We start from the raw sequence: 26,423 nt of genomic DNA, 5'->3' as shown, positions 1-26,423 counted from the left end.
GGGGAGTTGCAGTGTTGATGTGTATTGGGAAGGGGCAGTGGTCACATCACAGGGTAGAGCTTATGGGGGTTGCTTAAGCCACCTAAGCACATAGGTTGCAGATCTCCTAACTGGTAATGAGTTCCCAGGATCAGGAAGCTCATTTGTTGCCAAGAAACCAACAAAAAGAATAGAAGTTTGCAAAATCAGTGTACATTCAATTTATGATCCATGAAGTGTAACTTCATTGTATCCCCAGGATAACAATGTGTGCATTATATGGTGAAATACCTTAGTGTCTGCTCAATTCTAAGATAAACACCTGTGAATAATTATTTCTTTATCAGGGAAAGATGGATTGTTTTAATTTCAGAACAAATCATACATCATGATCAATTGGAACCTTCAATCATTTGTTTGTTTTTACATAAATATGAGTCATTGTGCCACTCAAAGGAAAATCAACATTATTCGAACCTTAATACTTAAATTTTACAGGAAAATCTTTGAGGTTAAACTGTTCCATTAATTTCATGTTGTGCATATCCACATTCCTGCTATGTGATATCTACGAATCTATGATCAGTAATTGTCTGAGAGTCTGAGGGATTTGTTGTTTGCCCATTATTTTGCAAAAGTAACTTGCATTAACGCATTAAATCTAAATTAATTTAGTGTGCCAAAGATCATTTGCTGAGGTGGCTTAACTGTACATTCATGTGCCATTGCATTTCTTGATGTGAATGCCAGCGGTTGGATTAGTTGATGCAGTGCAGGCAGTCCTTTGATTTTCTGATGTAAGGTTAAGCAAAGTTGGGGTTGAGGGCCCATTGAAAGACCAGATTTAATGGGGTCATTATTAACTGTTTATGGGTTTGTTGCTGGTGGTTGTTAAGATTCTGTGAGTGTTTGGCACTTGACATATCTGTATTGTTACAGAAGTTTGCAGGGAGTGATGTTTTAAGTCCTGAATGATTTTTACTTAATACTTTACCAATTTTCTCCCAGAGATTGGATAAGTAGTCATTTCCCTTGGAGTTGGGAAAGGCCAGGAGAATGAGCTGAGGACATGCAGATCCTGCTCTCTGTTAGAAAAATCAGAAGGAAAAGAAGAATGGGTTGTAACAGGAGGGGAGGCCAAATTTCCCAGGTGTCCTGGAGTAATTTTTTTTACCTGAACCTCAGTAAGTTATTGCATGTGACATCTACACTTGAGCAAGACAATCTACAATCATAATGGCAGCACTCTGGTCTTGCCAGGCCTGACCTACTAGCAGACTGATATTGAGTGGATGCTGCATGTGATGCAAGGAAAGTTGCAATATTGAACACAAGGTACAGCATCATGGTTGGGTTCACAGCCGTGATGTGCAAATAGATTTGGCTACAATTGTTTTGCTGGAAGGGATCACCTCCAAGTTCAGGACAGAGCCCTGTGACGTATTGCTGCTGGACTTTGCTATGCTCCTTGGGATCTAACACAAACTTTCTACTGGGCGCCCCAGTGCACCAACTGTATTTGGTATTGGTTTATTATTGTCACATGTACCACGGTACAGCGAAAAACATTGTTTTGCAAGCCATCCATACAGATCATTTCATCATATCAATGTATTGAGGTATTACAAGGGAAAATAATAACAAAATAACAAAATAATAACAAAAGTGTTATAGTTACAGAGAAAGTGCAGTGCAGGTAGACAGTGAGGTGCAAGGCCATAACGAGGTAGGTCAAGAGTCCATCTTATTGTACTAGGGGGCCGTTCAATAGCCTTGTAACAGCGAGATAGAGGCTATCCTTGTGCCTGGTGATGTGTTCTTTCAGGCTTTTATATCTTCTGCCTGGTGGAACGGGAGAGAAGAGAGATTGTCCGGGTGGGTGGGATCTTTGATTATGTTGGCTGCTTTACTGAGGCAACGAGAAGTGTAAACAGAGTCCACAGAGGGGAGGCTGGTTTCTGTGATGTTCTGAGCTGTGTCCACAACTTTCTGCAACTGTAGATTCACTTCTAATCAATGCTCCAAGAAACACAGGACATCAGTATCTGAGCTGGTTGGTGTGACACAGAATCAAGCCTTGCTATTCTGTTAATGCCTGCACAACAGCATCCTTGGGTAACTGAAAGGTATATATTATTGCTGTGGTAAGGGGAAAGAGAAAGCTAAGAGGTGCATGTCTACACATTGCAAGTGTGGTGGGCTGAGGAGGAGGGTTGGGTATGAAGGTACCATCATCTGTGATGTTACAGCCCCTAGCCTCAGCATGACCATTCCAATAATGGCTGGCATCATCTCCTCTGAGGGTTAGAAGATGCAGATATGCCTGTCCCCATAGTCTTACTGTCTTTGACTTTTCTCCTGGAGAGAGAGGGGTAAGTGTGTTAGAGATGAGTGATGTGGCTGTCATAGTTGAGGAGTTGGCAGCATGTGGAAGCTGTGAGATGTGGGTGGGAGCGTGCAGAGTGCAATAGAGAGTCCTGATTGGTAAAGGTTGTTAGCCAGTGAGTGTTGTAGTCTTTACCCCTGACAGTGGCCTTCAAGACTACCTACTCCTGTGATGTTTGACTATGTATCAGGGTTTCCTGGTCCCCTGTGGATGCAGGTTCTCTTTCCTCCTCTCCACAATGTTCCCAGTGCATTATCCAACAACACTGGAGCTGTTCCCTCCTACATTGTGCCACTCTTCATATCTCCCAGGTCAGATTCTCTTCCTCTGTAACGACCACCACTCGACCCCGAGCCACAGTGTATCTCCTCTTTATGGGGTAGATGCTACATTTAAGAGATCAGCTTTAACCTGTGCTAATAAGTTACAATACAGGTTTGTTTCTGATGCATGTAGTCAACAAGCAGCACTGTTAACACTGGCTGCATGCAGGAATCATTATAATAAGCAGCCAGCACAAAGTTGGCAAGCTTCTTGCTTTGCAATCAGTGTGGGTTAATTAAGCATCCTGATCCCTGCACCCATCTTCAGGGAGTATCTTGTTTAGGCAGTGTAATGCCAGATGACATTTGTGCCTGAGGAACTACGGTCACAAGAAATGCCAAAACATTCCCGGATTTATTATGGGCCATGGGACCTTCAATGTAAAACGTCCAATGCAAGTAAGTTAATCAATACCAGGTTGATCTTTTAGATTAGTGTAAGTGGAAAATTTTAAATTCAAAGTTAAAATGATTACAGTCATGCTGCCTCTGGACTACGGCAATTTCCCTCCTCTCTGGGCAACATAACACCAAGCCGTTAGTGCAGCTTCATCACAGCTACAGGGACCCAGGATTGATCTTAGCCTTGAATGCTGTCTGTGTAGAGTTTGCACATTCTCTCTGTGATGGCATGGATTTCCCCTGGATGCTCCAGTTTCCTCCCACATCCCAAAGTAATGCTCATAGGTTAATTGGCACTGTAAATTATCCCTTCGAGTCGGTTAATGGCAAACAGCAAAAAAGCATTGTAAGTGACCCAGCTCAGTCTTGCATTACCTTCTTTTAAACTACCCAGACCCCTGGAAATGGGTTACGATCAGGGCTTTAGAGTTAGGATGTGCTGTGGTCCCATTCATCGAGAGATTGAGCCTGGGAGAAACAACAAGGCATCATTCTCTTAACCTCTTATTTTCCAAGTCCACTCCACTGATTCCGAGCTGATCAGTGCATGCTGTTCTCCTCCTCCTGGTCACGTCCCACTTTCCACATCACCTGCCCACAGTTTCTCCATCTGTAACATAGACTGCATTTGTGCCTTTGATTCTAATACTTCCAATAAAATTAATAAGCTTGATTATTGGCTTAACCAGACGAAGAGATTGCCCTTCACTTTAATTAACCCTTGACCTGCAGTCTCAAAAATTTAATCAGCATGCAGTATTTATTGTTTCTCACAATCCTGATGAAAGGTCATTTATAACTTACTGTGCTTCCTAGGTAATGATTTGGAGAACAACTGATACGATTTCACACCAGGTTCTGTTCTTTATCTAGCTTGTCCTTCTCTGAACGGGATTCCTGCATGAATAAAAATGACTGTCCTCTGAGGGTAGTATAACTGCTCAACTTAGTTTTGCATTACCATACAGTAATCTCAAACTATATTTCCAATAAGATATCCGTGGGAGCAGGTTCACTTGTTTTACTGCAAATCTTCATTTGTATTAAGGGAGGACACTTTATGTGTAAGGGAGTTTCGCTCTGCATCACTTCAGAATTAGATCAAGTCCTAAACCAGTTCTCTGAATGGTTTAGATGTTGGTAAACAGTGATATGTACTACTGTCAATGTGCAAATGTACGTTAAAACACATTTGCTGAATAACAGAGAATGGCTCATTCTTTCCCAAGGTACAGTATGTCAAAAATGAAGTATGCACAACAGGAAACAAAACAGCTCAGGATTTCATTGCAGGCACTGTAGCATAGTGGTTAGCATAATGCTTTACAGCGCCAGCGACCTGGGTTCAAATCTGGCCACTGTCTGTAAGGAGTTTGTACGTTCTCCCTGTGTCTGTGTGGGTTTGCTCCAGTTTCCTCCCACATTCCAAAGACGTATGGGTTAGGAAGTTATGGGCATGCTATGTTGGCGCCGGAAGCATGGCGACACTTGCAGGCTGCCCCCCCAAAATCACTATGCAAAAGATGTATTTCACTGTGTGTTTCGATGTACATGTGACTAATAAAGATCTTATCTTATCTTATTATAAGAAAACAAGAAATAAAGGCAGGCACAGGCCACTCAGCTCTTCTTGTCTGCCCTGCCATTCAATAAGATCATGGCTTGGCTGGCCTGTTACCTCAGCACGACTTTGCAGCACTAACTCCATATCCCTTTCTTTATTCATTCAGTGGATGTGGCTCGCTGGCTAAGCATTGCCCATCCCTAATTGTCCTTGAGAAGGTGGTGGTGAGCTGTCTTCTTGAACCACTCCAGTCCTTGAGGAGTGGATATACCCACAATACGGTTAGAGAGGGAGCTGCAGGATTTTGACCCAGTGACGGTGAAGGAACAGTGACATTTCCTAGTCAGGATGGTGTGTGGCTTGGAGGGCAGCTTCCAAATGGTGGTGTTCCCCATGCTTTTGCTGTCCTTCTAGCTGGTAGAGGTCGTGGGTTTGGAAGGTGTTGTCAAAGGAGTCTTGGTGATTTGCTGCAGTGTATTGTATAAATGGTACAAAATGCTGCCACTGTGTATCAGTGGTGGAGTGAGGGAAGAGTTGTGGACAGGGTGCCTTTCAAGTGAGCTGCCACGTGCTGTATGGTGTTGAGCTTCTTGAGTATTGTTGAAGTTGCACTCATTCCAGGCAAATGGAGAGTATTCCATTGTAGTCCTGACTTGAGCCTTGTAGATGGTGGACAGGCTTTGGGGAGTTATCCTGTTATTTCTCTGCTATTTAAAACTCTGTAGATCTCTGTCATAAATTAAGTTCCAAAAATTCACTCCCTTCGAGGTGATTAAATTTTCTCTCATTGTTACAAAAGCAGAAATACTGGAAGAACTCAGCTAGTCAAGCAACATATGTGGAAAGAGAAACCAGTGAGTGTTTCAGGTCGAAGAGCTTTCATCAGGATGAGAGTGTGCAAACTCTGTACAGACAGCACAGATGCTGGTTGACTGACTGAGTTCTTCCAGCAGTTCTGTTTTTGTTTCAGGTTGTAGCATCTTGTTTTCTCTCATCTTTAGCCGGAATGGGCAACAGCTTATTTTGAGACTGTGATCCCTGGTTCTAGACACCTCAGCCAAGGAAAACACCTCCTTGCATCACCTCTGATTCTTCTTAACTCTCAAGACTAAAGGCCCAATCTTCTTAACCTCTCCTTATACAACAAACACAGGAATCAATTTGGCGAACCTTCAATCACAATATATCCATCCTCAGATAGGGAGACCTGAACTGTTCACAATATTCCAGATGTGGTCCCACGAGGGCACTATTTATTTTGAGCAAGACATCTCTACTCACGTATTCAAACCCTCTTGAAATAAAGGCAAACATACCATTTGCTATAACTGCATGTTAACTTCCTGTAATTCATATGCAGTGACATCCATGTCTCTCTTTAAATCCCTCACTATTTAAAAAATACCTGTCTCTATTTCTACAAAAATGGATTACTTCATATTATGTTCCATCTACTATGTTCTGACCCATTCACTTAGCCTTTCTATATTCCCACGAAGCCTCTCTGCATCCACTTCACAACCCACGTTGCCACCTGGCTTTGTATTATCAGCAGTCTTGGATATATTACACTTGGCCTCCTCATCCAGATCATTTATAAAGATTGTGAACAGGTGGGGTCCCAGAACTGAGCTCTCTGGCACTTTGTCGGGCACAGCTCTCAATCCTAAAATGACCTACCTGACAAAGAATCTTGAATCCATGCCTGTATATTACCCCCACCCTCAATACAATCCACTAACTTTATTTAATAACCATGGTGTGTTGTCTATTCGAATGCATTCTCAAAATACAAATTCACCATTTCAAATGATTTTCCTTTATCAAACCATCAAAAGATTTTTCAAGTATGGATTCCCTTCATGTTGACCAGTTCCTAGATAATGGACTTCAGCATTTCCCTACCACTTCCAATGAAGGGTGCTAGACCTGACACATTTGTTAACTGTTTCTCTTGCCACAGATGCTGCCTGACCTGCTGAATGTTTCCCGTCAAAGGTGTTCTATTTTTATTCCTACCACTGATGTCAGGCTAATTGGTATAGAGCTCTATGTTTTCTCATTTGCTACCTTCCAATCTGTGGGAACAGATCTGTGCAGTCTTGGAAGACAATACTTCTCCATCCATTATCTCCATAGCCATTTCCATCAAAATTCTAGTATCCAGATCATCTGGCCCTGGAGATTTATTGCCTCTCAGTCCCATTAATTTCCACAATGCTAATTTGTTTTTAATCCTAATTTCATTGAGGTTCTCATTCTTGGTAGACTTCTATGTTCTCCATTATTTCCAGAAGGTTTCTGTGCCTTCTTCCATGAAGAACAAAATAAAATATTGGTTTAATATCTCCGTCATTTCCTTCGTCCCCTATGTAATGCCTCTTGTCTCAGTTTATAAGGGACCCACATTAACTGAAGCTAATCTTTTCATGTTTTACATGTCTATTAGAACCTCTACAATCTGTGTTTCTGTTTCTCACCAGGTAAACCTGCTCTCATATTCAACTTTCCTTTTCCTGATGAGGGCCTTGGTGCCCCTCTACTGAACTGTCAATTGAATTCAGAAGTTATTAAGAAGAGAAAGGAAAAAAAGAATAAAGTAATGAATATATGCATATAAAGCAGGAAATACTTGCTAGAAGTTAGTTTATTTCAGCACTACACAACTATAAATGGCCTTGCCACAGAGTGAAACATAAAAATTACCATTTCTGTCGGATGCATTTCAAATTATGAAATTCTTTTTGGAGCATTACAAACTACATTGTGAAGGAAGTCGTAAAATGATAGTAGGATTGGCTAGAGTCAACATAGACTTGTGAAAAGGCAATCATAGTTGATAAATCTATTAGAATTGTTTGAAGTTGCAAGTAGGAGCCACACACCAGTGGCTAATTCATCTACCAACCTGTGTTGGAATATGGGAGGGAAATCAAAGTACCCAGGAAGAATCCACAGGGTCACAAGGAAACTGTGCAATTTGGTTAATTTGGTTGACAACTGTTATACAGGCAAATATACAATCATAAATCACTGCCATTGTCCCTGTTTGCTGCAGAACTTCATCCTAGCTCTGTTTCTGCCTAGTATAGCCATGTCTGGAACCAGTAGATTTTGTCCTCTGTTGATTGCATTGCATGTGTATGGTGATTGCACAATGTATCCTGCTTCAGAAATTCTATTCCATTACCTCAAATGGAGCTGAATTTTAGAAGCCAATTACCATGTACTGCTGTTATTTGACATGAGCACAGTTGGTAGAGGATGAATGTTTACTGGCTTCCAGAGGTAGACAGTACTGGGCAGGAACAGGACTTGGAGGGAGCTGTACAGAAACAATGGCAGTGATATAAGATTTGATATTTGATATATCTCAAGCACATATAGTAAAATTAATTAAACTTTTGTTCTTGGGCTGTGTCCATTTATCGCCTATCCCGAGTTGCTATGGGAAGATAATACCTGAGCCTTTCCTTAAAACACAGCAGTCCCTGTGCTGATATTACTACTTAGTTTAATCTGTTTTTAACTACGGCTTGGCCATTTATTTTCAAGAGCGATTATTTGATATTAATAAAGACACTAATTGGTAATAAAACATGTTTTATTTCTGCTTGGAAAACAGATACATTTAGAAAGGCCGCAAGTCTCAAATCCTATGTGATTGATGCACCTGTGCTTGTTAAAGCCAGCAAAACATATTTATGAAAAGGAGAGATGAAGCAAGTAATTAATACATTACAGGGGTTTTTTATTGAACATTTACAAAGTTAGTCTGATAAAAGCATCTACAAATATGCATCCTGTCCACAGCATCTCTACGGCTTCAATGAAGCCTTCAGGTTGAATAATGATGGTTAAAAAAGTCCAGGCAAGATAGCACAAAGAGAGCTTCAGCATCACATACCTAAGCAGTCGATCCTCAGTCTTATACTTCTGCGTGGACCAGACATATGGTATGAGTGATTCAAAACAATAATACAGCCAGTTCATTGGAGTATGTTTTGTCTCACTGAATTCAGGAGGAAAGGCTTCAAGTTTTCAATTGAAGCAATACCTTGATTTCATAATGGAACATAAATTTGATATTTGTTTTCTTTCAATGCAACTTAAACAACTTCAACTGAACTGACATGGTTAATTCATTTTAATTAGTCTGATGAAACTTAAAGCAGAACAAAGAGCAACATCCCAGAAATTTTGTCTCAGAATTAACACCCCGTTACTGTACGTTAGTATTAATAGCTCATGTAATATTCTGCCAACAGCTGGTCTCATACAGTTTAAATCTGTTGCTGATTTCAGATCATGTACTGACCATTTAAACATTTCAGCGCAGCTGGGGTAGACTCAAATTACTTCAACTTGATTAAAGGATATTGTGCCTTAGAGACTGATAGCTGTGAATAAATAGTTACAACAGTTCCTTTTTAAAATTTATATGGCTGCCTCTTTTGGGAATTGCCCTGGAGTTGATACGCATTCCTGTTGTAGCTAAGGAATAGGTGTGGTAATTTGTTTTATTAGTGAACATTCTATATTTCAATATCTCAGGATGTAGTAATGGGTTGCACTGAGCTCTCCTCTTTTTCCAAAACAGGCCTGCTTCAAACTAACCTAACATTTCAATGTGTTCCAAAGTAGTTTTGTCAGAACTAAATATTTCAAGCTTAAACTTTGAAGTAAAAGAGAATCAGTTTGAAAAATAAAACACCTTTAACGCTAACTGTCACTAATGCTTTTTTAAGAAGGAAACCTGCCATTCTCACATGATCTGGCCCAGTGATACATCAATGTCTCGGTCAGAGTGTCATAGAGAAGCACTATGACAGGCCCTTTGGCTCACTGTCAATGTAGTTGGCTCTTTTGCTGTGGTCAGCAAGTCCTTCAGCTCTTGTCAAGATGAAGTGAGGCAGGACTTGGCTGCAGCACCAATATAGTGATAATTAATCTTTTTAAAAGAGCATGGTCTGGTTCACAAAATGGCCACTCAGTATCCTAATTGAATTCATGCACATTTCTCAATACTCATTGACTCTTTTGGGGTAGATTTTAATTAAAGGTGCACTTCTTGTGCAGGAGAAGAGGGGTTCTGCCATCACCAGTCCCAGCAGAGAAGTAAGAGCTACTCTGACGACCTCACTTCCAAAATCCCTTCAGTTTTTGCGGAGATTAGGAGCAGCGCAGTGGCCAGGGTGCTGATGGTAGCTGTGGGGATTGGTTGAGTTTGGGTTTCCAGTGGCCGTTGCAAAACATGAGTCCAAGTGGAGTTAGGAGAAGCGTCCACGCATACAGCTGAAAAGCACAGCACTAACGGTTACCTCAAATTTTTATCGGTATCCTACGTGTTACCAATTGGCCTGATAGAGTCTTTGAAGAAAATGAGGGAAGCTGCTCCAGGATCAGAATGGGAAACAAAGGGAGGTTCTGGCAGTGAGCTGCCCACTACTACCTTATAGAGGCCATTGAAGTTCATCTATTGTTTCTCTTCCAGCTGCTGGCTCCAACCTTGTACTGCCATCATTACGTCAAATCAAAAGCAAATGTTTTACTGTGTCAGTGTGAATGTGGAGGTCAAAGTGCACCCTTTGCATACCCCAATCATTTCTTGCAGCAATATTATTAAGTAAATATGTTTGTAAGAAGTTCCTTTCCCTCGTCCAGAGCCCAACATTAGTTTCTGAAACTGGCCTCCTTACTCTGACATTATGGATTGATACCATAGGAGTAGATGAGGAAAGTCCTCACTTTTTACTTGGCTCCATAGCTTGACTTTAATAGCAAGGATAATTGGGATAGGAGCCTTTCTCTGGCTCAAGCAAGTCGTTTATAGGCCAGCACCTGTATGGAGTTTTTATTTCTAACTCCATGCTACTCAGAATTGATTAACATCAAATGTTTTTACTTGTGGTCAGAAACAATATCATATTTCAGTCCTGGTTTTGTGCATGCTGCCGTAAGTGGCCTCTTTAACTGAAGTTGCCAGTTTACGTTGGAAGATGAACTGAAAGTCCAGCACCATGTACTCCTCATTTTAAAATACATTGTTGTAAAATTATAAACCTTCAAGCTCATCTGGGCCATTAAAATATTCATTTTAGTCATTACCTTTGCAATTGAAACTCAGATGTTGGTGTGAAAGGGAATCAAAACTCATCAATGTCAAACATTAACAGGTCCATTGAATTTAGGTTCTCATAGTTCAGAAAATGTGATTGGTGTGTCAGGAGTCATGTACAGGCCAGACTGGATAAGGATGATAGATTTCCTCCTCTGAATGTTATTAGTGAAGCTTTTGGGTTTTTTTTTAAACAACAACATGGTAGTTTTATGGTTACCATTACTAATACCAAGCTATATTGTTTTTAATTCCGTATTTATTTAATAATTCAGCTGCCATGTTGGGATTCAAACTCATCCTTGGATGCCAGTTTGGTAATTTCAGTGTTTAGCCAGTATATTAGTAATCCTTGTGTTTTAATCACACCATACTTTATTGAATTTGTATAGTTAATGTAAGCCAGAATCAGGATTAGATCAGAATCTTGCAAGAAATGTAACAACAAGATGAACAGAATAGTAAATTTGAGATATTTTGGTAAACTCCAAAGCCAACATAATCCAAATTGTAGAGTTGCACAGCAGGGAAGCAGGCCCTCCAACCCAACTCGTCCATGCCAACTAAGTTGTGTCTAACAAGGTGTTATAAGAAGTCATCACACAGATTGTAATGAAAATCATACATAAACTAAGTCCGAGCCACTGTGAAAAACACACAACATTGAAAACTTACATTACAATAAAGGCCCATAATTTGTGGCCAAAATAATAGCACAAGCAAATGGCACAAGCAAATGCTACAATGGTTTCAAGCAAAGACAGATGGAAAAGTCCAGGATCCTTCCACCATTAGATTAGTAAATGCCTCATTCCAAAGCTTGGCTCAGTGTAAAGCCTTGCATAGTGTGAACTTGTTGATTTTGTGAATTTGATCCTAACTTTCCACAAAAGATACGGTTTCTCTTAAATGATCTAGCCAGCATTTGACATTTCCACATAGATTAGCTGCCAAATTCTTTTGACACTGCTCTGAACATTGACTACTGCAACTGAATCTTTCTGCTGCAAACAAGGTGTGCTGTTCAAGCAAGTTATATCTATTAGGCTTTAAACTTTGTATTTTTTTACATTTCCTAATTTGCCATTTACTCCCTCTCTGGTTCCAGATGATACTTCTCTCGCTTTATTTCTCTCTCTGACCTTGAGTTGGTATTGAATTCACCTGATCAAATTTACATTTCCTTCTCAGTCCTTGCATTGATTCCACAGTCCTTTGTTCTGATTGGTTAAAGAGCTACATAGTTGTTTTCCGGTTCATTCAGGGGCCAGATACACTTTTCTGTTCCTGCAACATTATTAACTTTCAATTTCAGGAAAATATTTTCATGGACCATTAAAACTTTCAGTGAATATCATTTATTGCCCTGCTACAACAAAAGATGAGTTATAACATTGTTGCCTCCTCAAAAACATGAAAGAGACTGGATATAAGAGACCAGGGGGTTCCTAGCCAATATTTATTGCTAATCTGACACCACAAAACAAGCAACAGCACCGCTGTGTGTTGGAGTTTGTTGTGTACAAGTTAACAGCAGGAAAAATAAAAATGAAGCACGTTATCTAATTGTTAAGGAAGTGAAGAAATGCAGGGGGATCTGCGAGTCCCAATGTCTGACTCACAGAAGGCTATGACGCGATACAGCAAGTAATTAGGAAAGCTGACATGAAGTTATTGTTTATAGCTAGAGAAATTGCATACAAAACTAGGCAGGTTATGCATCATTTAAATAGGACATTTGGTTTGTACCTCTGCTACTACACTAACCAAGCTTCAGAAGTACTTTATTGGCTGAAAACTTTGGTTTATGATATCCTGAGGTCCTAAAAGGTGTTATATAAATGTATTCCTTCATATATAAATGTATTCCTTCTTTTTAATCTGGGAAAACATTAACAAAATAAAACTAGGAAATAAAAATTGCAGGAAATGTAACAGCATGCAAAACATCCTGTATAAACATTGTTCATTTTGACCTTCCTGAGTTTATGTACTCAATGAGAGCAGCATTTAAAATCAATTAAATTTAAAGATGTTAATACAGAGTAAAATGAGACAGATTGTAAAATGGATGGTTGATCCGATCCCATCATTTCCTACCATGCAGCACAGTGATTTATGGGTCTTTTTCCACTTCATAAAATGATGACAAAAGCTTTACAAAACTATTTAGTGCATGCACAGCACTCTGAGTTGTACCAGAAATGAACTTTATGCAAAATTGCAATAATTAATGAATGGCAAGGAATGAAATTAGTCAACAATTTAAGCAAAGTGTTGAGACCTGTGCCACAGAAAAATGCAGGAAGAAATCACCAACGTACTGCAAAGCAATGCTTGCCTCTCCCATTTAGTAGCAATGCAACTTAAACATGGCCACCATATATTTCTGGGAAGGAAGCAAATTTAAAACTACAAACTCCGTGTGAAGGAAATAAAAATTAGGGAGTTCACATGGTTACATTCCTTCATGGTTATAATGAAAGAGTTATTATTGTGGACCTAAATATCCTCCTCACACGTGGGTGGGTGACAGGTTCCAAACCTAATACAATGCAGTGATTGGAGCAGCAGATTTACATGCTGTAAGCACTGATAAGTGAAAGACATAACTTGACCCTCCACCACAGCTCACATGGGAGCAGTGCAAAACACTGTGCTGCTCTACTTGGGTTTAATACTATGGAAAAACCTCAGAAGTTTGAGAAATTGCTGCAAATGCTATACATGTACCCATAGCTTAGTCTTGCCTACACTCTCAGTAAGTTTAAAGTGTAGTGGGCAAGTGTCGAGGAGCTCTATACACACGAAGGGCTTTCTCCTGATTCTGTGTAAATCTGAGTGATGTAAGGAAGGCACAAGTGAGTATTTCAGTTGACAGACTGAAATTGGTATCCATACCGTGACTGCATCCTAAGGATCTAGGAGCAGCCTATAATGAAATGATGCAAAATCTGAAGAGGAAAGGCACTGAATAAATTTCTTCCCAATGTTTTTTTAAAATTCATTGTACACAGGAAGTCTGGACCATTGACATTCACAAGCAGTCAATTCACAAACAGCTAAACAAAATCAACCCACCAGCAGACACATCAACACATCTGTCTCGCAACTAATGGCTGAGTGATGGACCCCAAGCCACAGGAATGCAGCCCTGAAATAAAAGAACCTATAGCCCCTCTGGCCAGGCTACTGGAATTTATAACAGAACCAATGATCCACGACAGAGATTGAAAAAAATTAACATTCATAAACACTGGAAAAAGGAAAAATATTTAAGGGTCTAAACCTCATAGCACACAGACACTCACATTTAGGATGAGAGTTGATGAATTAGGTTTTGTGTTTATTCCTGTGTGCAGAGCAGTGGGTAAATTCTTCCAGCTGACTGAAATCTCTAAAGAAAATTTCCAGATGCCACTGAAGACTATTAAGGTGGAAACAAAGTAGCTTATATTTTTCATTGAAAGTAATGGTGATGTTATCACCACTGACTGTTACTGCAGAGTAAGTCAGACCGTAGGGTCCGGATTATGCACACACGCACTCAAACTCAGAAATTGGCAAGTTGTGGTCAGTGTTATTCTTGGTCACCCACAGGGTGAACAGAACTAGCACTTTATCCCAAAACCTTGCATTAAAACACCAGTCAGGGCTTGAAGTTTCTTTACTCACCCACTTAGCAAAGGAAAAAAAATAGGACTGATACATTCAGGTACAAGTGAACTTTTACTGGTGTAGTTCGTCATTATCATCACTAAGCTACTTCATTGGCTGTATTTGTATGTGTGGACTAATTCCTTCAGAATTGAGCTGGTATTGAAAATATTTTCTTTCTTTCTCTTAATTCCATATATCTTTCCTTGTTATTTTGATTTCTGTACATAATTTAAGTCTCATTTATTCTTCCTGACATATCTCAGCAACAGTTCTTGAACTGAGGATGGCACAATGGCACAGCACTTAGCTGATACCTCACAGCTGCAGAAATTTTCTGGAGTTCCTGGGTCTGATACCAATCTTGGGTGTTGTCTGTGTTTGCATGTTTTTCTTATTCCAAGATAAACTTTATTCATAATAAAAGACAAACTATATACAATTATAAAACAGTGCAAGCCGTTACATTCTTGTACAGATCATTCATTAGTGTTACCTTTTTATATTAAAAAAACAACACCAATGGCAGACGTGTGGCTCCCTGGGGGCTCCCCAGTCCCGTATATACAATATTTAGGGGCTTTCTCACCTGACCCCGCCCTTCCCTCTCCAGTGGCAGAAGAACCCTAAACTGTAGTCCTTCCCCACCGAGCCCTTGCGTTGGCTGCACCCAGCTTCAGTGTGTCCCTCAGCACGTACTCCTGCAGCTTGGAATGTGCCAGTCAGCAACATTCCCCTACAGACATCTCACAGTGCTGGAAGACCAGCAAGTTTCGGGCAGACCAAAGGGCGTCTTTCACCGAGCTGATGACCTTCCAGCAGCAGTTGATGTCCGTCTCTGTGTGTGTCCCTGGGAACAGCCCGTAGATCAGAGAATCCTCTGTTACGCAGCTGCTGGGGATGAACAGTGACAAGGACTCTTGCATCTTTCACCACACCCTCCTCGCAAACCCGCAGCCTGCAAAGAGGTGGGCGACTGTCTTGTCCCCAGCGCAGTCCTCCCGGGGGCAGCGCGTGCTGGGAGTGAGGTTCTGACCATGCAGGAAGGATCTGACTGGGAGGGCCCCTTTCGCTGCGAGCTAAGCAAGGTCTTGGTGCTTGTTGGTGAGTTCTGGTGATGAGGCATTCTGCCAGATGGTCTGGACAGTCTGCTCAGGGAACCACCCCACAGTGTCCATCGAGTCCTCCTCCTGCAGTGTCTGCAGGATGTTCTGTGCTGACCACTGCCTGATGGACTTGTGGTCAAAGGTGTTGGTCTGGAAGAACTTCTCCACGAAGGACAGGTAGTGCGGCAACGTCCAGCTGACTGGGACGTTGTGTGGCCACGGGGCCAGGCCTATCCTCTGCAACAGCAGGGACTGGTAGGACCTTGGTACGTAGTGACACTTGGTGCCCACGTACCTGGGTTCCACACACAGCCTGATGCAGCCACAGACGAAGGTGGTCATCAGGATGAGGGCGACATTGGGGACACCTTTACCCCAATTGTCGAGGGACTTGTGTATGGTGACCCATTGGACCCGCTCCATCTTGGATCCCCAGATGAACTGGAAGACGGCACAGGTGATTTCCAAGCCGGAGGAGCGAGGAACAGGCTACACCTGCGCCAAGTACAGCAGCCCTGAGAGCATCTCACACCTGATGACCAAGTTCTTCCCGGTTATCGATAGGGAGCGCCATTCCCACAGTCCCATTTTCTGCTTCACCTTCCCAATCCGATCCCGCCAATTTTTGTGTCTGTGTTTGCAAGTTCTCCTGATGATCACATGGGTTTCCTCCTGCATGTCAAAGGTGCTGGTTGGTAAGGTAATTGGCTACCGTGAATTGCCTCTTAGTGCAGGCAGGTGACAGGAATATTGGAGGGAGGGGAGTAGATGGAGATGAGAGAGGAAAATGAGATTAGTGTAATTGGGGTTTGATGGTCAGTGCAGATGCCAAAGTTTTCTTACTCTTTGACTCCATTACTCCTTGATCATTTGAAAAGACTTACACTGCTTATCTTGCTCACAAAGAGCCAATAAGAACAGTACAGTGTATTGGATGACCATTATAATAGGTTGTCACTCAAAACCCCACAAGGAGTGTATTGGCTTCCGTCAGAGGAGTTGGTATCAAACACCGTTCCTTCTTTGCTGACTGCAATATCTTTACATCCCAATATGGCAAATTGGAGAGTAAGAGGGAGCAATCTGCATGCTCAGTATTTTTGTTCATATCATTTCAGTCTCTTATTTAAATAGTTGTATGATTCGTTAATGCATTAATTGCGGGGAAAAATATCATTTGTCGGTAATACTTAACTCCTTCAATCAATAGTTGCATTTACCCTATTTTTTGACCCTTTAGATGATGTCTTTTTAATGCTCCTCAAAATGAAGGACATGTCTGCAGGAGTTCATCAAGTTGGTGTCCCAGGCCCAAGTATTTTCTGCTTTTTTTACCCATGACCATGTCTCTATCAAAAGGTGGGGATATTTGATGATGTTGCACAATATCCCGTTCCAATGGCAACTCCTCAGATAACAAAGCAATCAGTAACTACATACAGAATGACTTGAGCAACTTTCAGGCTTCAGCTGTTAAACAGCAAGTAATGTACATGCCACACCAGTGCCCGACATTGACCATCTCTGACAAGGGAGAATGTAGTCTTGCCCCCTTCAAGGACTTCACTATCACCAAAGCTCCAACATTAACATCCTGAGAGGCCATCACTGACCAGAAACCTAACCGGACCAGCCATATAAATACTGTTGTCTCAAGAACAGTCGGATATTATGTGGTAAATGACTGACCTCTTCATGCTCCAAAGCCTTTCCACTATCCACAAGACACAAGTCAGGGGTGTGATTGAAAATTCTCCAGTCAATTGAGTGTACAGCCAGTACAACATTCAAGCAGTTCAGCACCATCTAAAATAGGTCATAGAGGCCATAGAGTTGCTCAGTATGAAAGCAGGCCCTTTGGCCCACTAACTCTACACCAACCATTAGCACTTATTTACACTAATTCCATTTGATTTGCCCAACATTTCCATTAACTATCCCTAGATTCTCCCACTCACCTACACATTAGAACAACTTACAGTGGTCAATTAACCTACCAACCGCACACCTTTGGGGTTTGGGAATCAGAATCAGGTTTATTATCACTGACATATGTCGTGAAATTTGTTGTTTTGTGGCAGCAGTACAGTGCAAGACATAAAGACATAAAAATTACGATAATTTACAAAAAAAGTGTAAAAGAGGAATAACAAGGTAGTGTTCATGGGTTCATGGATCATTCAGAAATCTGATAGCGGAGGGGAAGAAGCTATTCCTGAAACGTTGACTGTGGGTCTTCAGACTCCTGTACCTCCTGCCTGATGGTAGTAACGTGAAGAGGGCATGTTCTGGGTGGTGAGGGTCCTTAATGACCACCTTTTGAAGATGTCCTCGATGGTGAGAAGAGTTGTGCCTGTGATGGATCTGGCTGAGTCTACAGCCCTCTGCAGCCTCTTTCGATCCTGCACATTGGAGCCTCCGTACCAGGCTGTGATGCAACCAGTCGGAATGCTCTCCACCATACATCTGTAGAAATTTGCAAGAGTCTTTGGTGACATAGCAAATCTCCTCAAACTCTTAATAAAGTAGAGCTGCTGGTGTGCCTTCTTCGTGATTGCATCAATGTGTTGGGCCCAAGATAGATCCTCTGAGATGTTGACACCCAGGAACTTGAAGCTGCTCACCCTTTCCACCGCTGACCCCTCAATGAAGACTGGTGTGTGTTCTCTTGACTTCCCCTTCCTGAAGTCCACAATCAATTCCTTGGTCTTGCCGATGTTGAGTGCGACACCACTCAACCAGCCGATATATCTCACTCCTGTACACCACCTCATCGCCATCTGAGATTCTGCCAACAACAGTGGTGTCATCAGTGAATTTATAGATGGCGTTTGAGCTGTGCCTAGCCACACAGTCATGAGTGTAGAAAGAGTAGAGCAGTGGGCTAAGCACACATCCTTAAGGTGCGCCCGAGTGGAGGATCCAGTTGCAGAGAGAGATACAGAGGCCCAGGTTTTGAAGCTTATTGATTAGTACTGAGGGGATGATGGTGTTGAACGCCAAGCTGTAATCGATAAACAGCAGGCTGATGTATATTCTGCTGTTGTCTAGGTGCTCCAAAGCCGAGTGGAGAGCCAGTGAGATTGCGTCCGCTGTAGACCTGTTGTGGCGATAGGCAAATTGCAGTGGAACCAGGTCCTTGCTCAGGCAGGAGTTAATTCTAGCCATGACCAACCTCTCAAAGCACTTCATCACAGTAGATGTGAGTGCTACCAGACTGTAGTCATTGAGGCAGCTCACCCTGCTCTTCTTGGGCACCAGTATGATTGCTGCCCTTTTGAAGCAGGTGGGAACCTCTGACTGCAGAGAGGTTGAAGATGCCCTTGAACATTCCAGTCAATTGGTCGGCACAGATACTCAGTACCCTGCCAGGTACACAGTCGGGGCCTGACTCCTTGCGAGGGTTCATCCTCTTGAAGGATGTTCTGACATTGGCCTCCAAGACAGAGATCACAGGGTCACCAGATGCAGGTGTAGTGTTATTCTCCCTTTCAAAGCGTGCATAAAAGGCATTGAGCTTATCAGGAAGTGAAGCATCACTTCCATTTATGTTGTTAGGTTTCGCCTCATAGGAAGTAATGGCATGCAAACCCTGCCACAGCTGTCGTGCATCCGGTTGTGTCTCTAACTTCACTCTTGCCTTTTCGTTCTCACGATGGCCTTCTGTAGGTCCTACCTGGTCTTCTTGTAGGGTTCTGGATTACTGGTCTTCAGTGCCACAGATCTAGCCCTCAGCAGACTGAGGATCTCCTGGTTCATCCAGGGATTCTGGTTTGGGAAAACTTGGTATGTTCTCGACGGCACACTCAACCACACAGGTCTTGATGAAGTCGGTGACAGCCATGGCATATTCATTCAGATCCAAAGATGAATCCCTGAATATGGTCCAGTCCACCACAAACCAAAGTATCCGAAGGAAACCCACACAGTCACAGGGAGAACATGCAAACTTCACACAGACAGCACCAGGGTCAGGGTGCAATCCAGATCGCTGGAGCTGTGAGGCAGCAGCTCTATTAGTTCTCCACTGAGCCACCCTTAACTTCCTCTTCCACTGGCTCACTGTAGTTGCAGTGTGTTTCATCTACGAGCTCCATTGCTGCAGTTTACCAAGGTTTCTTCAAATAGTCCCGGACATACATTACCCTTAATCTTTGCTGGGTCAAAATCCTGGCACCCCCACCCCAACACCAATGCATGAGTTCCTTCAACAACAGGGCTACAATGGTTCAAGGAGGTATCTCACCAGCCCCTTCCCAATGGTAATTCAGAGAGGCAGCACATCTACACGCTATTGGTAAATGAAATAAGTCAGTGTCCGCACTTGAATTGCTCTGCTTGAGGTTACTCTGTGTTGCTGCTATGTGCCATCATAACTTAGACCAGGGTAGATCTCACCTAAACCGATATTAAGGGTCAAGAGGCAGAATTGGCATTTATGTTGTGGAATTTACTCCACCTAAGAAACTAGCTGAGAAGATTTTACTGAAAGACATGCTTAGGAGGTTCTTCATTTCAAAGGTTCTGCAAAGAAGGAAGCCATTGCCCTGACAACCATAGTTCACAGCATATATCGGTCTCCAATAACATTGGCACCTTCATTAATAATGAGTATGATCTGACCCCCAATTGGAGTGATTCATACAAAATGTCCTCTTTCTACATGAAATGTCAATTGACAGCAGTTCCTCCACATCAATGACTGTAAAATCATCAAACTTGAAAGCAGCTGATGGCTTCAACAGTAATTGGTACAAAGAGGAAACACATCAACTAACTAATCATAACCCTGTTTGCTTCAGCCGTCTCTATGTGATTCCTTTTATTGGATGGTCAATTTCAAATTCCATGATTTTAATGTCATTTATTTCTTAATTTAAATATAAAATGTGTTTTTCTTCACAGATGATGTCTTTCCTGTTTTATGTGTTAGAAGCATTAATGTAACATTTACTGAGGAGATAGTTTCTTAGTAATTATTCACCGCAGTGAGCAGAGATTTTTTTATAATGGAAATTCTTATTTTTGTATATTTATATTGTATTTCTTAGCTTTTAAATGAATCCCACATGAAGAAATGTGTTTGATTATTCTTCCACCCTGCAGGCGTCTTGCAGGAAATGACTTGACAAACATCCCCATGGGAGCATTTGACGGTCTTTACAATCTTAAAGTCCTGTAAGTAAGCTCTTCCTTTATTTGAAAACTTTTGTAGTTTAGGTCATGAGGTTTTTTTTGTTGATGTATTAACCATCAAAAATGCCCAAATTCTGCTGGGTCCTGTAGAATATTGTGTTCCGAATCCAAATTCGTTCTCAGAGTTTGAGTTAAACTTGGTCATTGGAAGAATGCTATGACCCGACTCATTTGATACTGCTGTAGTTAAAAATGCCCTGCTTTAAAAATGTGGTGATTTATAAAATTATCTTTTACCAAAGAAAATGACATCCCCAGGTGTAATTTAAGATTATCACTAAATGTGCTATGATAGCCCTTATAGATAAGGGCTATAAATTTGATCATGTCAATCCATCAGGCTGGGCCTGGATTTTAAATATAAAAGCGTAGAGGCAAATATATGATAAGCAACTTTATCGACAGAATTTCCAGTGTTGTTATCATAATTTACAATGTGATTAACTTACATGGTATTATTTTCAACAATTTATTCATAGTTATTTTCATTGTTGACTACTGTTATATCTGGCTTAAGTGAACATTAACCTTGCAGAAATGTCACAAAATCAGCATCACCTTAGGAAAAAGCATTCATGATTGTTTTCAGTCCAGAAAATTGCCTGTTAATTGGTACACACTATGTTGTTTAAAAAGTGCCTGCTTTATTTCTCAAAACATTTTCAACCACCTGAAATCTCTACTTTCTTTATTTGTGTACATGTTTGGAACTATTAAAGGGTGTAACAACATTATGTAATAAAGCAATAAATTGGTGTTTAGCCATAAAATTTCAATGTGAACAAGCATGTAATGCAGTACATTTTCTTCCACAGAGCCTATTTGAAGCTAAGAGAAAAGGTTGTAATTTGAGAATTGTTCATTAATCATCTTCACTCTGCCTATTAGGAAAGTGTTTGTTTCTGCCGAATAAAAAGTAATCCACATCGCCTTGGGCCAGAGAGGTTTAGAACATACACTCCCAAGAGAGATACACAAAAGGTCTTTGTCAAGCAAATGGTTTCTGTAAAGGAAGTGGGGCAAGGTGTGAAGAGAATTGTTCAATAGAGGTATTTCGCAGTGAAGAGAGCTGTATTTTGGGAACGACTCAGACAAAATCCTTAGAGGTTGGGATGGAGGCGGGTTGTTTGTTGGGGGTATACTGTAGAAGTAGTATATAACTATTTTCTGGCTATTTTTGGAAGGGACTAAATCAAGGGTAGTAGATGATTTGTACTGATATGACTTACACAACTGTGTTTGTCTGATAAAGTTAAGTTTGGTAGAATTCAGTGTTTTTTCAGAACACTGGTTGTGATATCTGGGTTATCAGTTCTGTCCATATTTTACTAAGTATTACTTAAATGAAATTGTAAAACATAATTACTACATTATTAATTGGGAAAGAATGAGGTTTCAAAATTTGAATTTTTTTGTTATAATCATAGAGTAATACAGCATGGAAACAGGCCCTTCAGCCCAACTCATCCGTGCCAACCATGGGTGCCCACCAAGCTAGTCCCACTTACCCGTGTTTGGCCCATATCCCTCTAAACACCTCCTCTCTATGTACTTATCCAAATGTCTTACTATTTAAAAAAATTATTAGCCTACAGCTTACAGGCGAACAGCTGAAGGTATTCTAAACCAAAAGAGGTGCTTTTCTAACAATAAATGGAGTGACTTATGTACCAGATTTTAGAGTATTCTTGATCTCTCAAAACCATCACAACTGTGTTTAAATTAATAGGGTTAACCGTGTTTAAATTAATGAGGTTAACTGTGTTTAAATTCATGGGGTTGACTTCCCATTGCTGCTAATTACAGGTGAATTAAGCATTGTCATCTTTCAATATGGCATCTTAACAGAATAAACAGGAAAAATAATTTAAATAATGTCTCATATAACAAATCCCTTTTGATGAACCAGGATGATTAGACAACTGTAAGGGGCTGCCAAGATTCCTGCTCCAATTGATTTGTGGATCTTCCTGTCACCAATATTTGCTGCAGCAACCTGAATAATGTCTAAATATTTCCTTACCACATGGAAGGAGGCTATTCAGCTCTCAGTACAGTCCTATTCCACCATTTGTTTTCCTGGAACCCACTCTGCTCATTAAGACCATCTCCGCCCCCCTCCCCACTCCCCCGATTCTCCCACAAGCCACCTACACGAGGGACAAATTACAGTGGCCAGTTAACCTAACAACCAATTCTTTATTGGGATGTTGGAGGAAACCCATGCAGTCACAGGGAGAATGTGTAAACTTCACTCAGACAGCACCAGAAGGCAGAATCGAACCCAGAGCACTGGAGATATGAGACAAATGCACCACCCACAGTGCCATTGGGTCCCTATCTGCAAACTCAAAGTAATGAATTATATGTGACACAGTGTAGACAGCATCTTCAAACAATCAGCCTCAGGTCACTGAAAGAATTAGTTGCCCCACGAAGAGATCCACATATTAGTTGAAGGAGGAATGTTGGCTGAACCTATTATTTGCCTTATTATTGTAACCTAACCAAAAATTGTTTATGAAACAAAATGCCTTGATCCAAGGTTACGACTTGTGTGATCAGAGAAAATATTATAAATTATGGTCAGGGAGAGAATGCAAGAAAATAAAGTTAATTTCATTTTTAGAATAACTCATCTCAAGAATAGCAAATGATTTGTTATAATAAATTTAAATCCTTCAATATACTCTAAAATACAATGGTATAGAGTTGCTCCAAACAATTTATGCTGGAAAATGTCCTGCTTACGATTTTATTTTCAATCAAGTTTGACAACTTATGGAATGGTTAGCACTTTCAGATCCAGATATTTGTTGCCTAAGGCAAGCAATTGAGACCAGGTCAAGTGTAGTGGAATTTAAGGCTTCTCACTGTGCCAGCAATTAAAGCATGTCAGTCCTTACAATGTCAGTAAGCTGCCCAAGCTGGAGTATTAAAGGTTTTTGTGGAAACACAGTTCCCCACAGTCTTGCCGGTGCCAAGTGCACTGTAATGCTGCCAGCATTGACTTATATTGGGTGTAAGCGAGCATGTCTAAGAAAGATATCACTCTGTTTTCAGTTCATATCAGTAAAAATATGCAAAAGCAATGATCTAACAACAACATTTATGCTAAGAAAGAAGGACTTAGATTTTTTGAAGAGTTATTAACCTCGGAATGTCCAAAATCATCTCATAGTCAGTGAAGTACTTTAAAAATGTAGAAACTTCAGCAGCTGCGGCAGATCACTGAAATAGGATCAAGGCAAATTGTTTAAATAACGTTGGAAGAACCTCCCTGATCTTCTGTGATTAGTGGCTCACTATCTTTTCATACTGCTGAAAAGGTAACATTCATTTGAAAGAAGATACTTTGAACAGTGTAGCACCTTCTCAGATTTGAACCAACATGTGAGCGTAGAGTTCAACTTGATTTCTAGTATTACTGCCATATCTGGGCTGACATTGAGAGAGTCTTTTCCATTTAAAAAAATAGTTCTGAGGAAAAGTCATCATCCTGAACCTTGCCTCTGTTTTTGTCATCACAGATGCTGTCTGATCTGCTGAATATTTCCAGCATTTTCTGTTTTTATTTTAGAGTTCCAGTGTTTGCAGCTTCTTACTTTCAAAAATAACTAATTAGTTTGTCCTTTTGTTTTAATTAGTAGACAGGTTAGAAGTTGTTAACAACCCCAGCTACTTTAATTGTGCATGCACAGAGTTCAGGTAGACATAGACATAGACCCAGTTTACAATGTTAAGTCTAGAAATCCATACGTTCAAGCCCTCAAAAAATGGCATTGGGAAGTTGAAAATCACATTAGTGTGGAGGGAAACAAATCTGTGCATGCTTTTGGGTGTCTTTGTGTCAGTTGCTGCCACTGTATGCTCATTTCTGGTTCAGTACTGACACTGGATAGATTAGGGCAGTGATTACGACCCATCCCAAGTTGGACCCCTAAAGGATATTAGTGAACTGGATGGTTTTTCTCTGAGAGTCTGATGTTTTATGATTATCGCTGCTGATAGTAGAATTTTGTTCTCAGTTTATTTACTTTCCTTAATTTAAATTCTGCTGAATTCAAACTTTTATGTCCAGATCAAGCCTCATTTCCAGTAACGTTACCACAATGCTACTGTGCTCTAATAGTGAAAGGAAATTGGAAGACTGAGATACAAAATGGCTATAAGACTTGAAGTTCTCATTGCCATGAAGCTATTGATTGACACAATGACATGGCTAATAGAGCCACTTCCTCACAGCTCCAGTGAACCAGGTTCAGTTCTGGCCTCGAGTGCTCTCTGTGTGGAGTTTGCGTATTCTCCCTGTGACCGCGTGGGTGCAGATTGGTAGGTTAATTGGCTACTGTAGAAGGCCTAGTGAGTAGGTGAGTGATAGAATCTGGAGCAGTGGAAAGTTATGTGAATGTGGGGAGAATAAAAGAAATGGGATTAATGTAGGATTAGTAAAAAGGGGTGATTGATGATCAGTGTGAACCCAGTGGAACAAAGGTCCTGATGAAGGGTCTTAGCCCAAAATGTCGACTGTTAATTTCCCTCATGGATGCTGCCTGACCTGCTGAGTTCCTCCAGCACTTTTTGTGTATTGCTCCAGATTCCAGCATCTGCAGAATTTTTTGTGTCTCAGGCTGTGTTTCTGTATCACTATAACAATATTAATGGTTTTGTTAGTGGAGTCCACCAATGAAATATTTTCCATTATTTAGGTGTTGTGGCTTTGTGCTTTTGGAATCAGATTCTTAACCTGTAGTTTAAACAGTGATGAAAAGAAACCAATTAGGAATTGAAACGTAAGGAAACAGCACAGAATGATGTATTATTTACATGATGCCCTGACCAGTTGCCTTTTCTCTCCCAAATAATTAGCATGTTGCAGAATAATCAACTACGGGAAGTTCCTGAAGAGGCACTACAGAATTTGCAGAGTCTCCAGTCACTGTAAGTACAAACTCCCTGGATTACCAAACATAGGGATACATTTACTTCAATATATAAGCTAGAACAGAAAATGTGTCATCATTGTTGGTCTGCCTTGCCATTAATTCTCTATCCAGAACTTGGTCCTAGATAATCAAAATAGCTGTCTTTCTTTTTCTACCTCTACACTCAGGATGAAACACTAGTTGTTAGTTTTTCTGTCATGCTGGATCTAGCAGAGAAAGTTAGTGACCAATTTCTAAGCCATCAATATGTCACATTAAAACCTACTGCCAGCACTTACTCTCCCCTCTCTGTGGGGAACATTTGGCCTCCAGCTGACATTTGAAAATTTCAGTGTGATCAGAACCTTAGAACAAGTTGAACTGCAGATGAGATCCTAGGTCCCACACTTGGAGACACCCTAATATTGTAGAGTGATTTTTTTGGCCACATTTTATAATCCTCACTTGATATTCTGTTTTATTAAAATCATGTTTACAGCAACATTTATATCAATACATTTTATAATCCTTCTATTCTTTATTAATAAGGGGAACAGAGGTCCCATTGTAGGATTTACCTAGAATGAATTGATACAGATATGCATCAGAAACAAAAATATGTTATTCTTTCATACTATTTCAATTATGAAAGGAAGGTCTTATTTATTATTATGCGGTGGTGGAAGTTTACATCGATAGGGACCTTATGGTGGTGGAACAATCCAATTGCATCCCCTGATGTATAAATTGAGATTATTTCTGAGGAG

At 40.8% G+C, this 26,423-nt stretch overlaps 1 protein-coding gene across 1 annotated transcript in view; it reads left to right on the top strand.

The window, feature by feature from the left end:
- Positions 1-26,423, top strand: part of LOC127578562 (leucine-rich repeat-containing G-protein coupled receptor 5-like) — a 138,256-nt gene that overhangs the window by 43,489 nt on the left and 68,344 nt on the right. The window contains exons 3-4 of the mRNA XM_052030711.1: positions 20,642-20,713; positions 25,601-25,672. Of these exons, the coding sequence (XP_051886671.1) occupies positions 20,642-20,713; positions 25,601-25,672 (144 nt within the window). The remainder of the gene's footprint in view (positions 1-20,641; positions 20,714-25,600; positions 25,673-26,423) is intronic.

The sequence above is a fragment of the Pristis pectinata genome, chromosome 15 (assembly GCF_009764475.1).
Source record: "Pristis pectinata isolate sPriPec2 chromosome 15, sPriPec2.1.pri, whole genome shotgun sequence".
In the NCBI taxonomy this organism is placed as follows: Eukaryota; Metazoa; Chordata; class Chondrichthyes; order Rhinopristiformes; family Pristidae; genus Pristis; species Pristis pectinata.
This window is presented reverse-complemented; position numbering and strand designations above follow the sequence as displayed.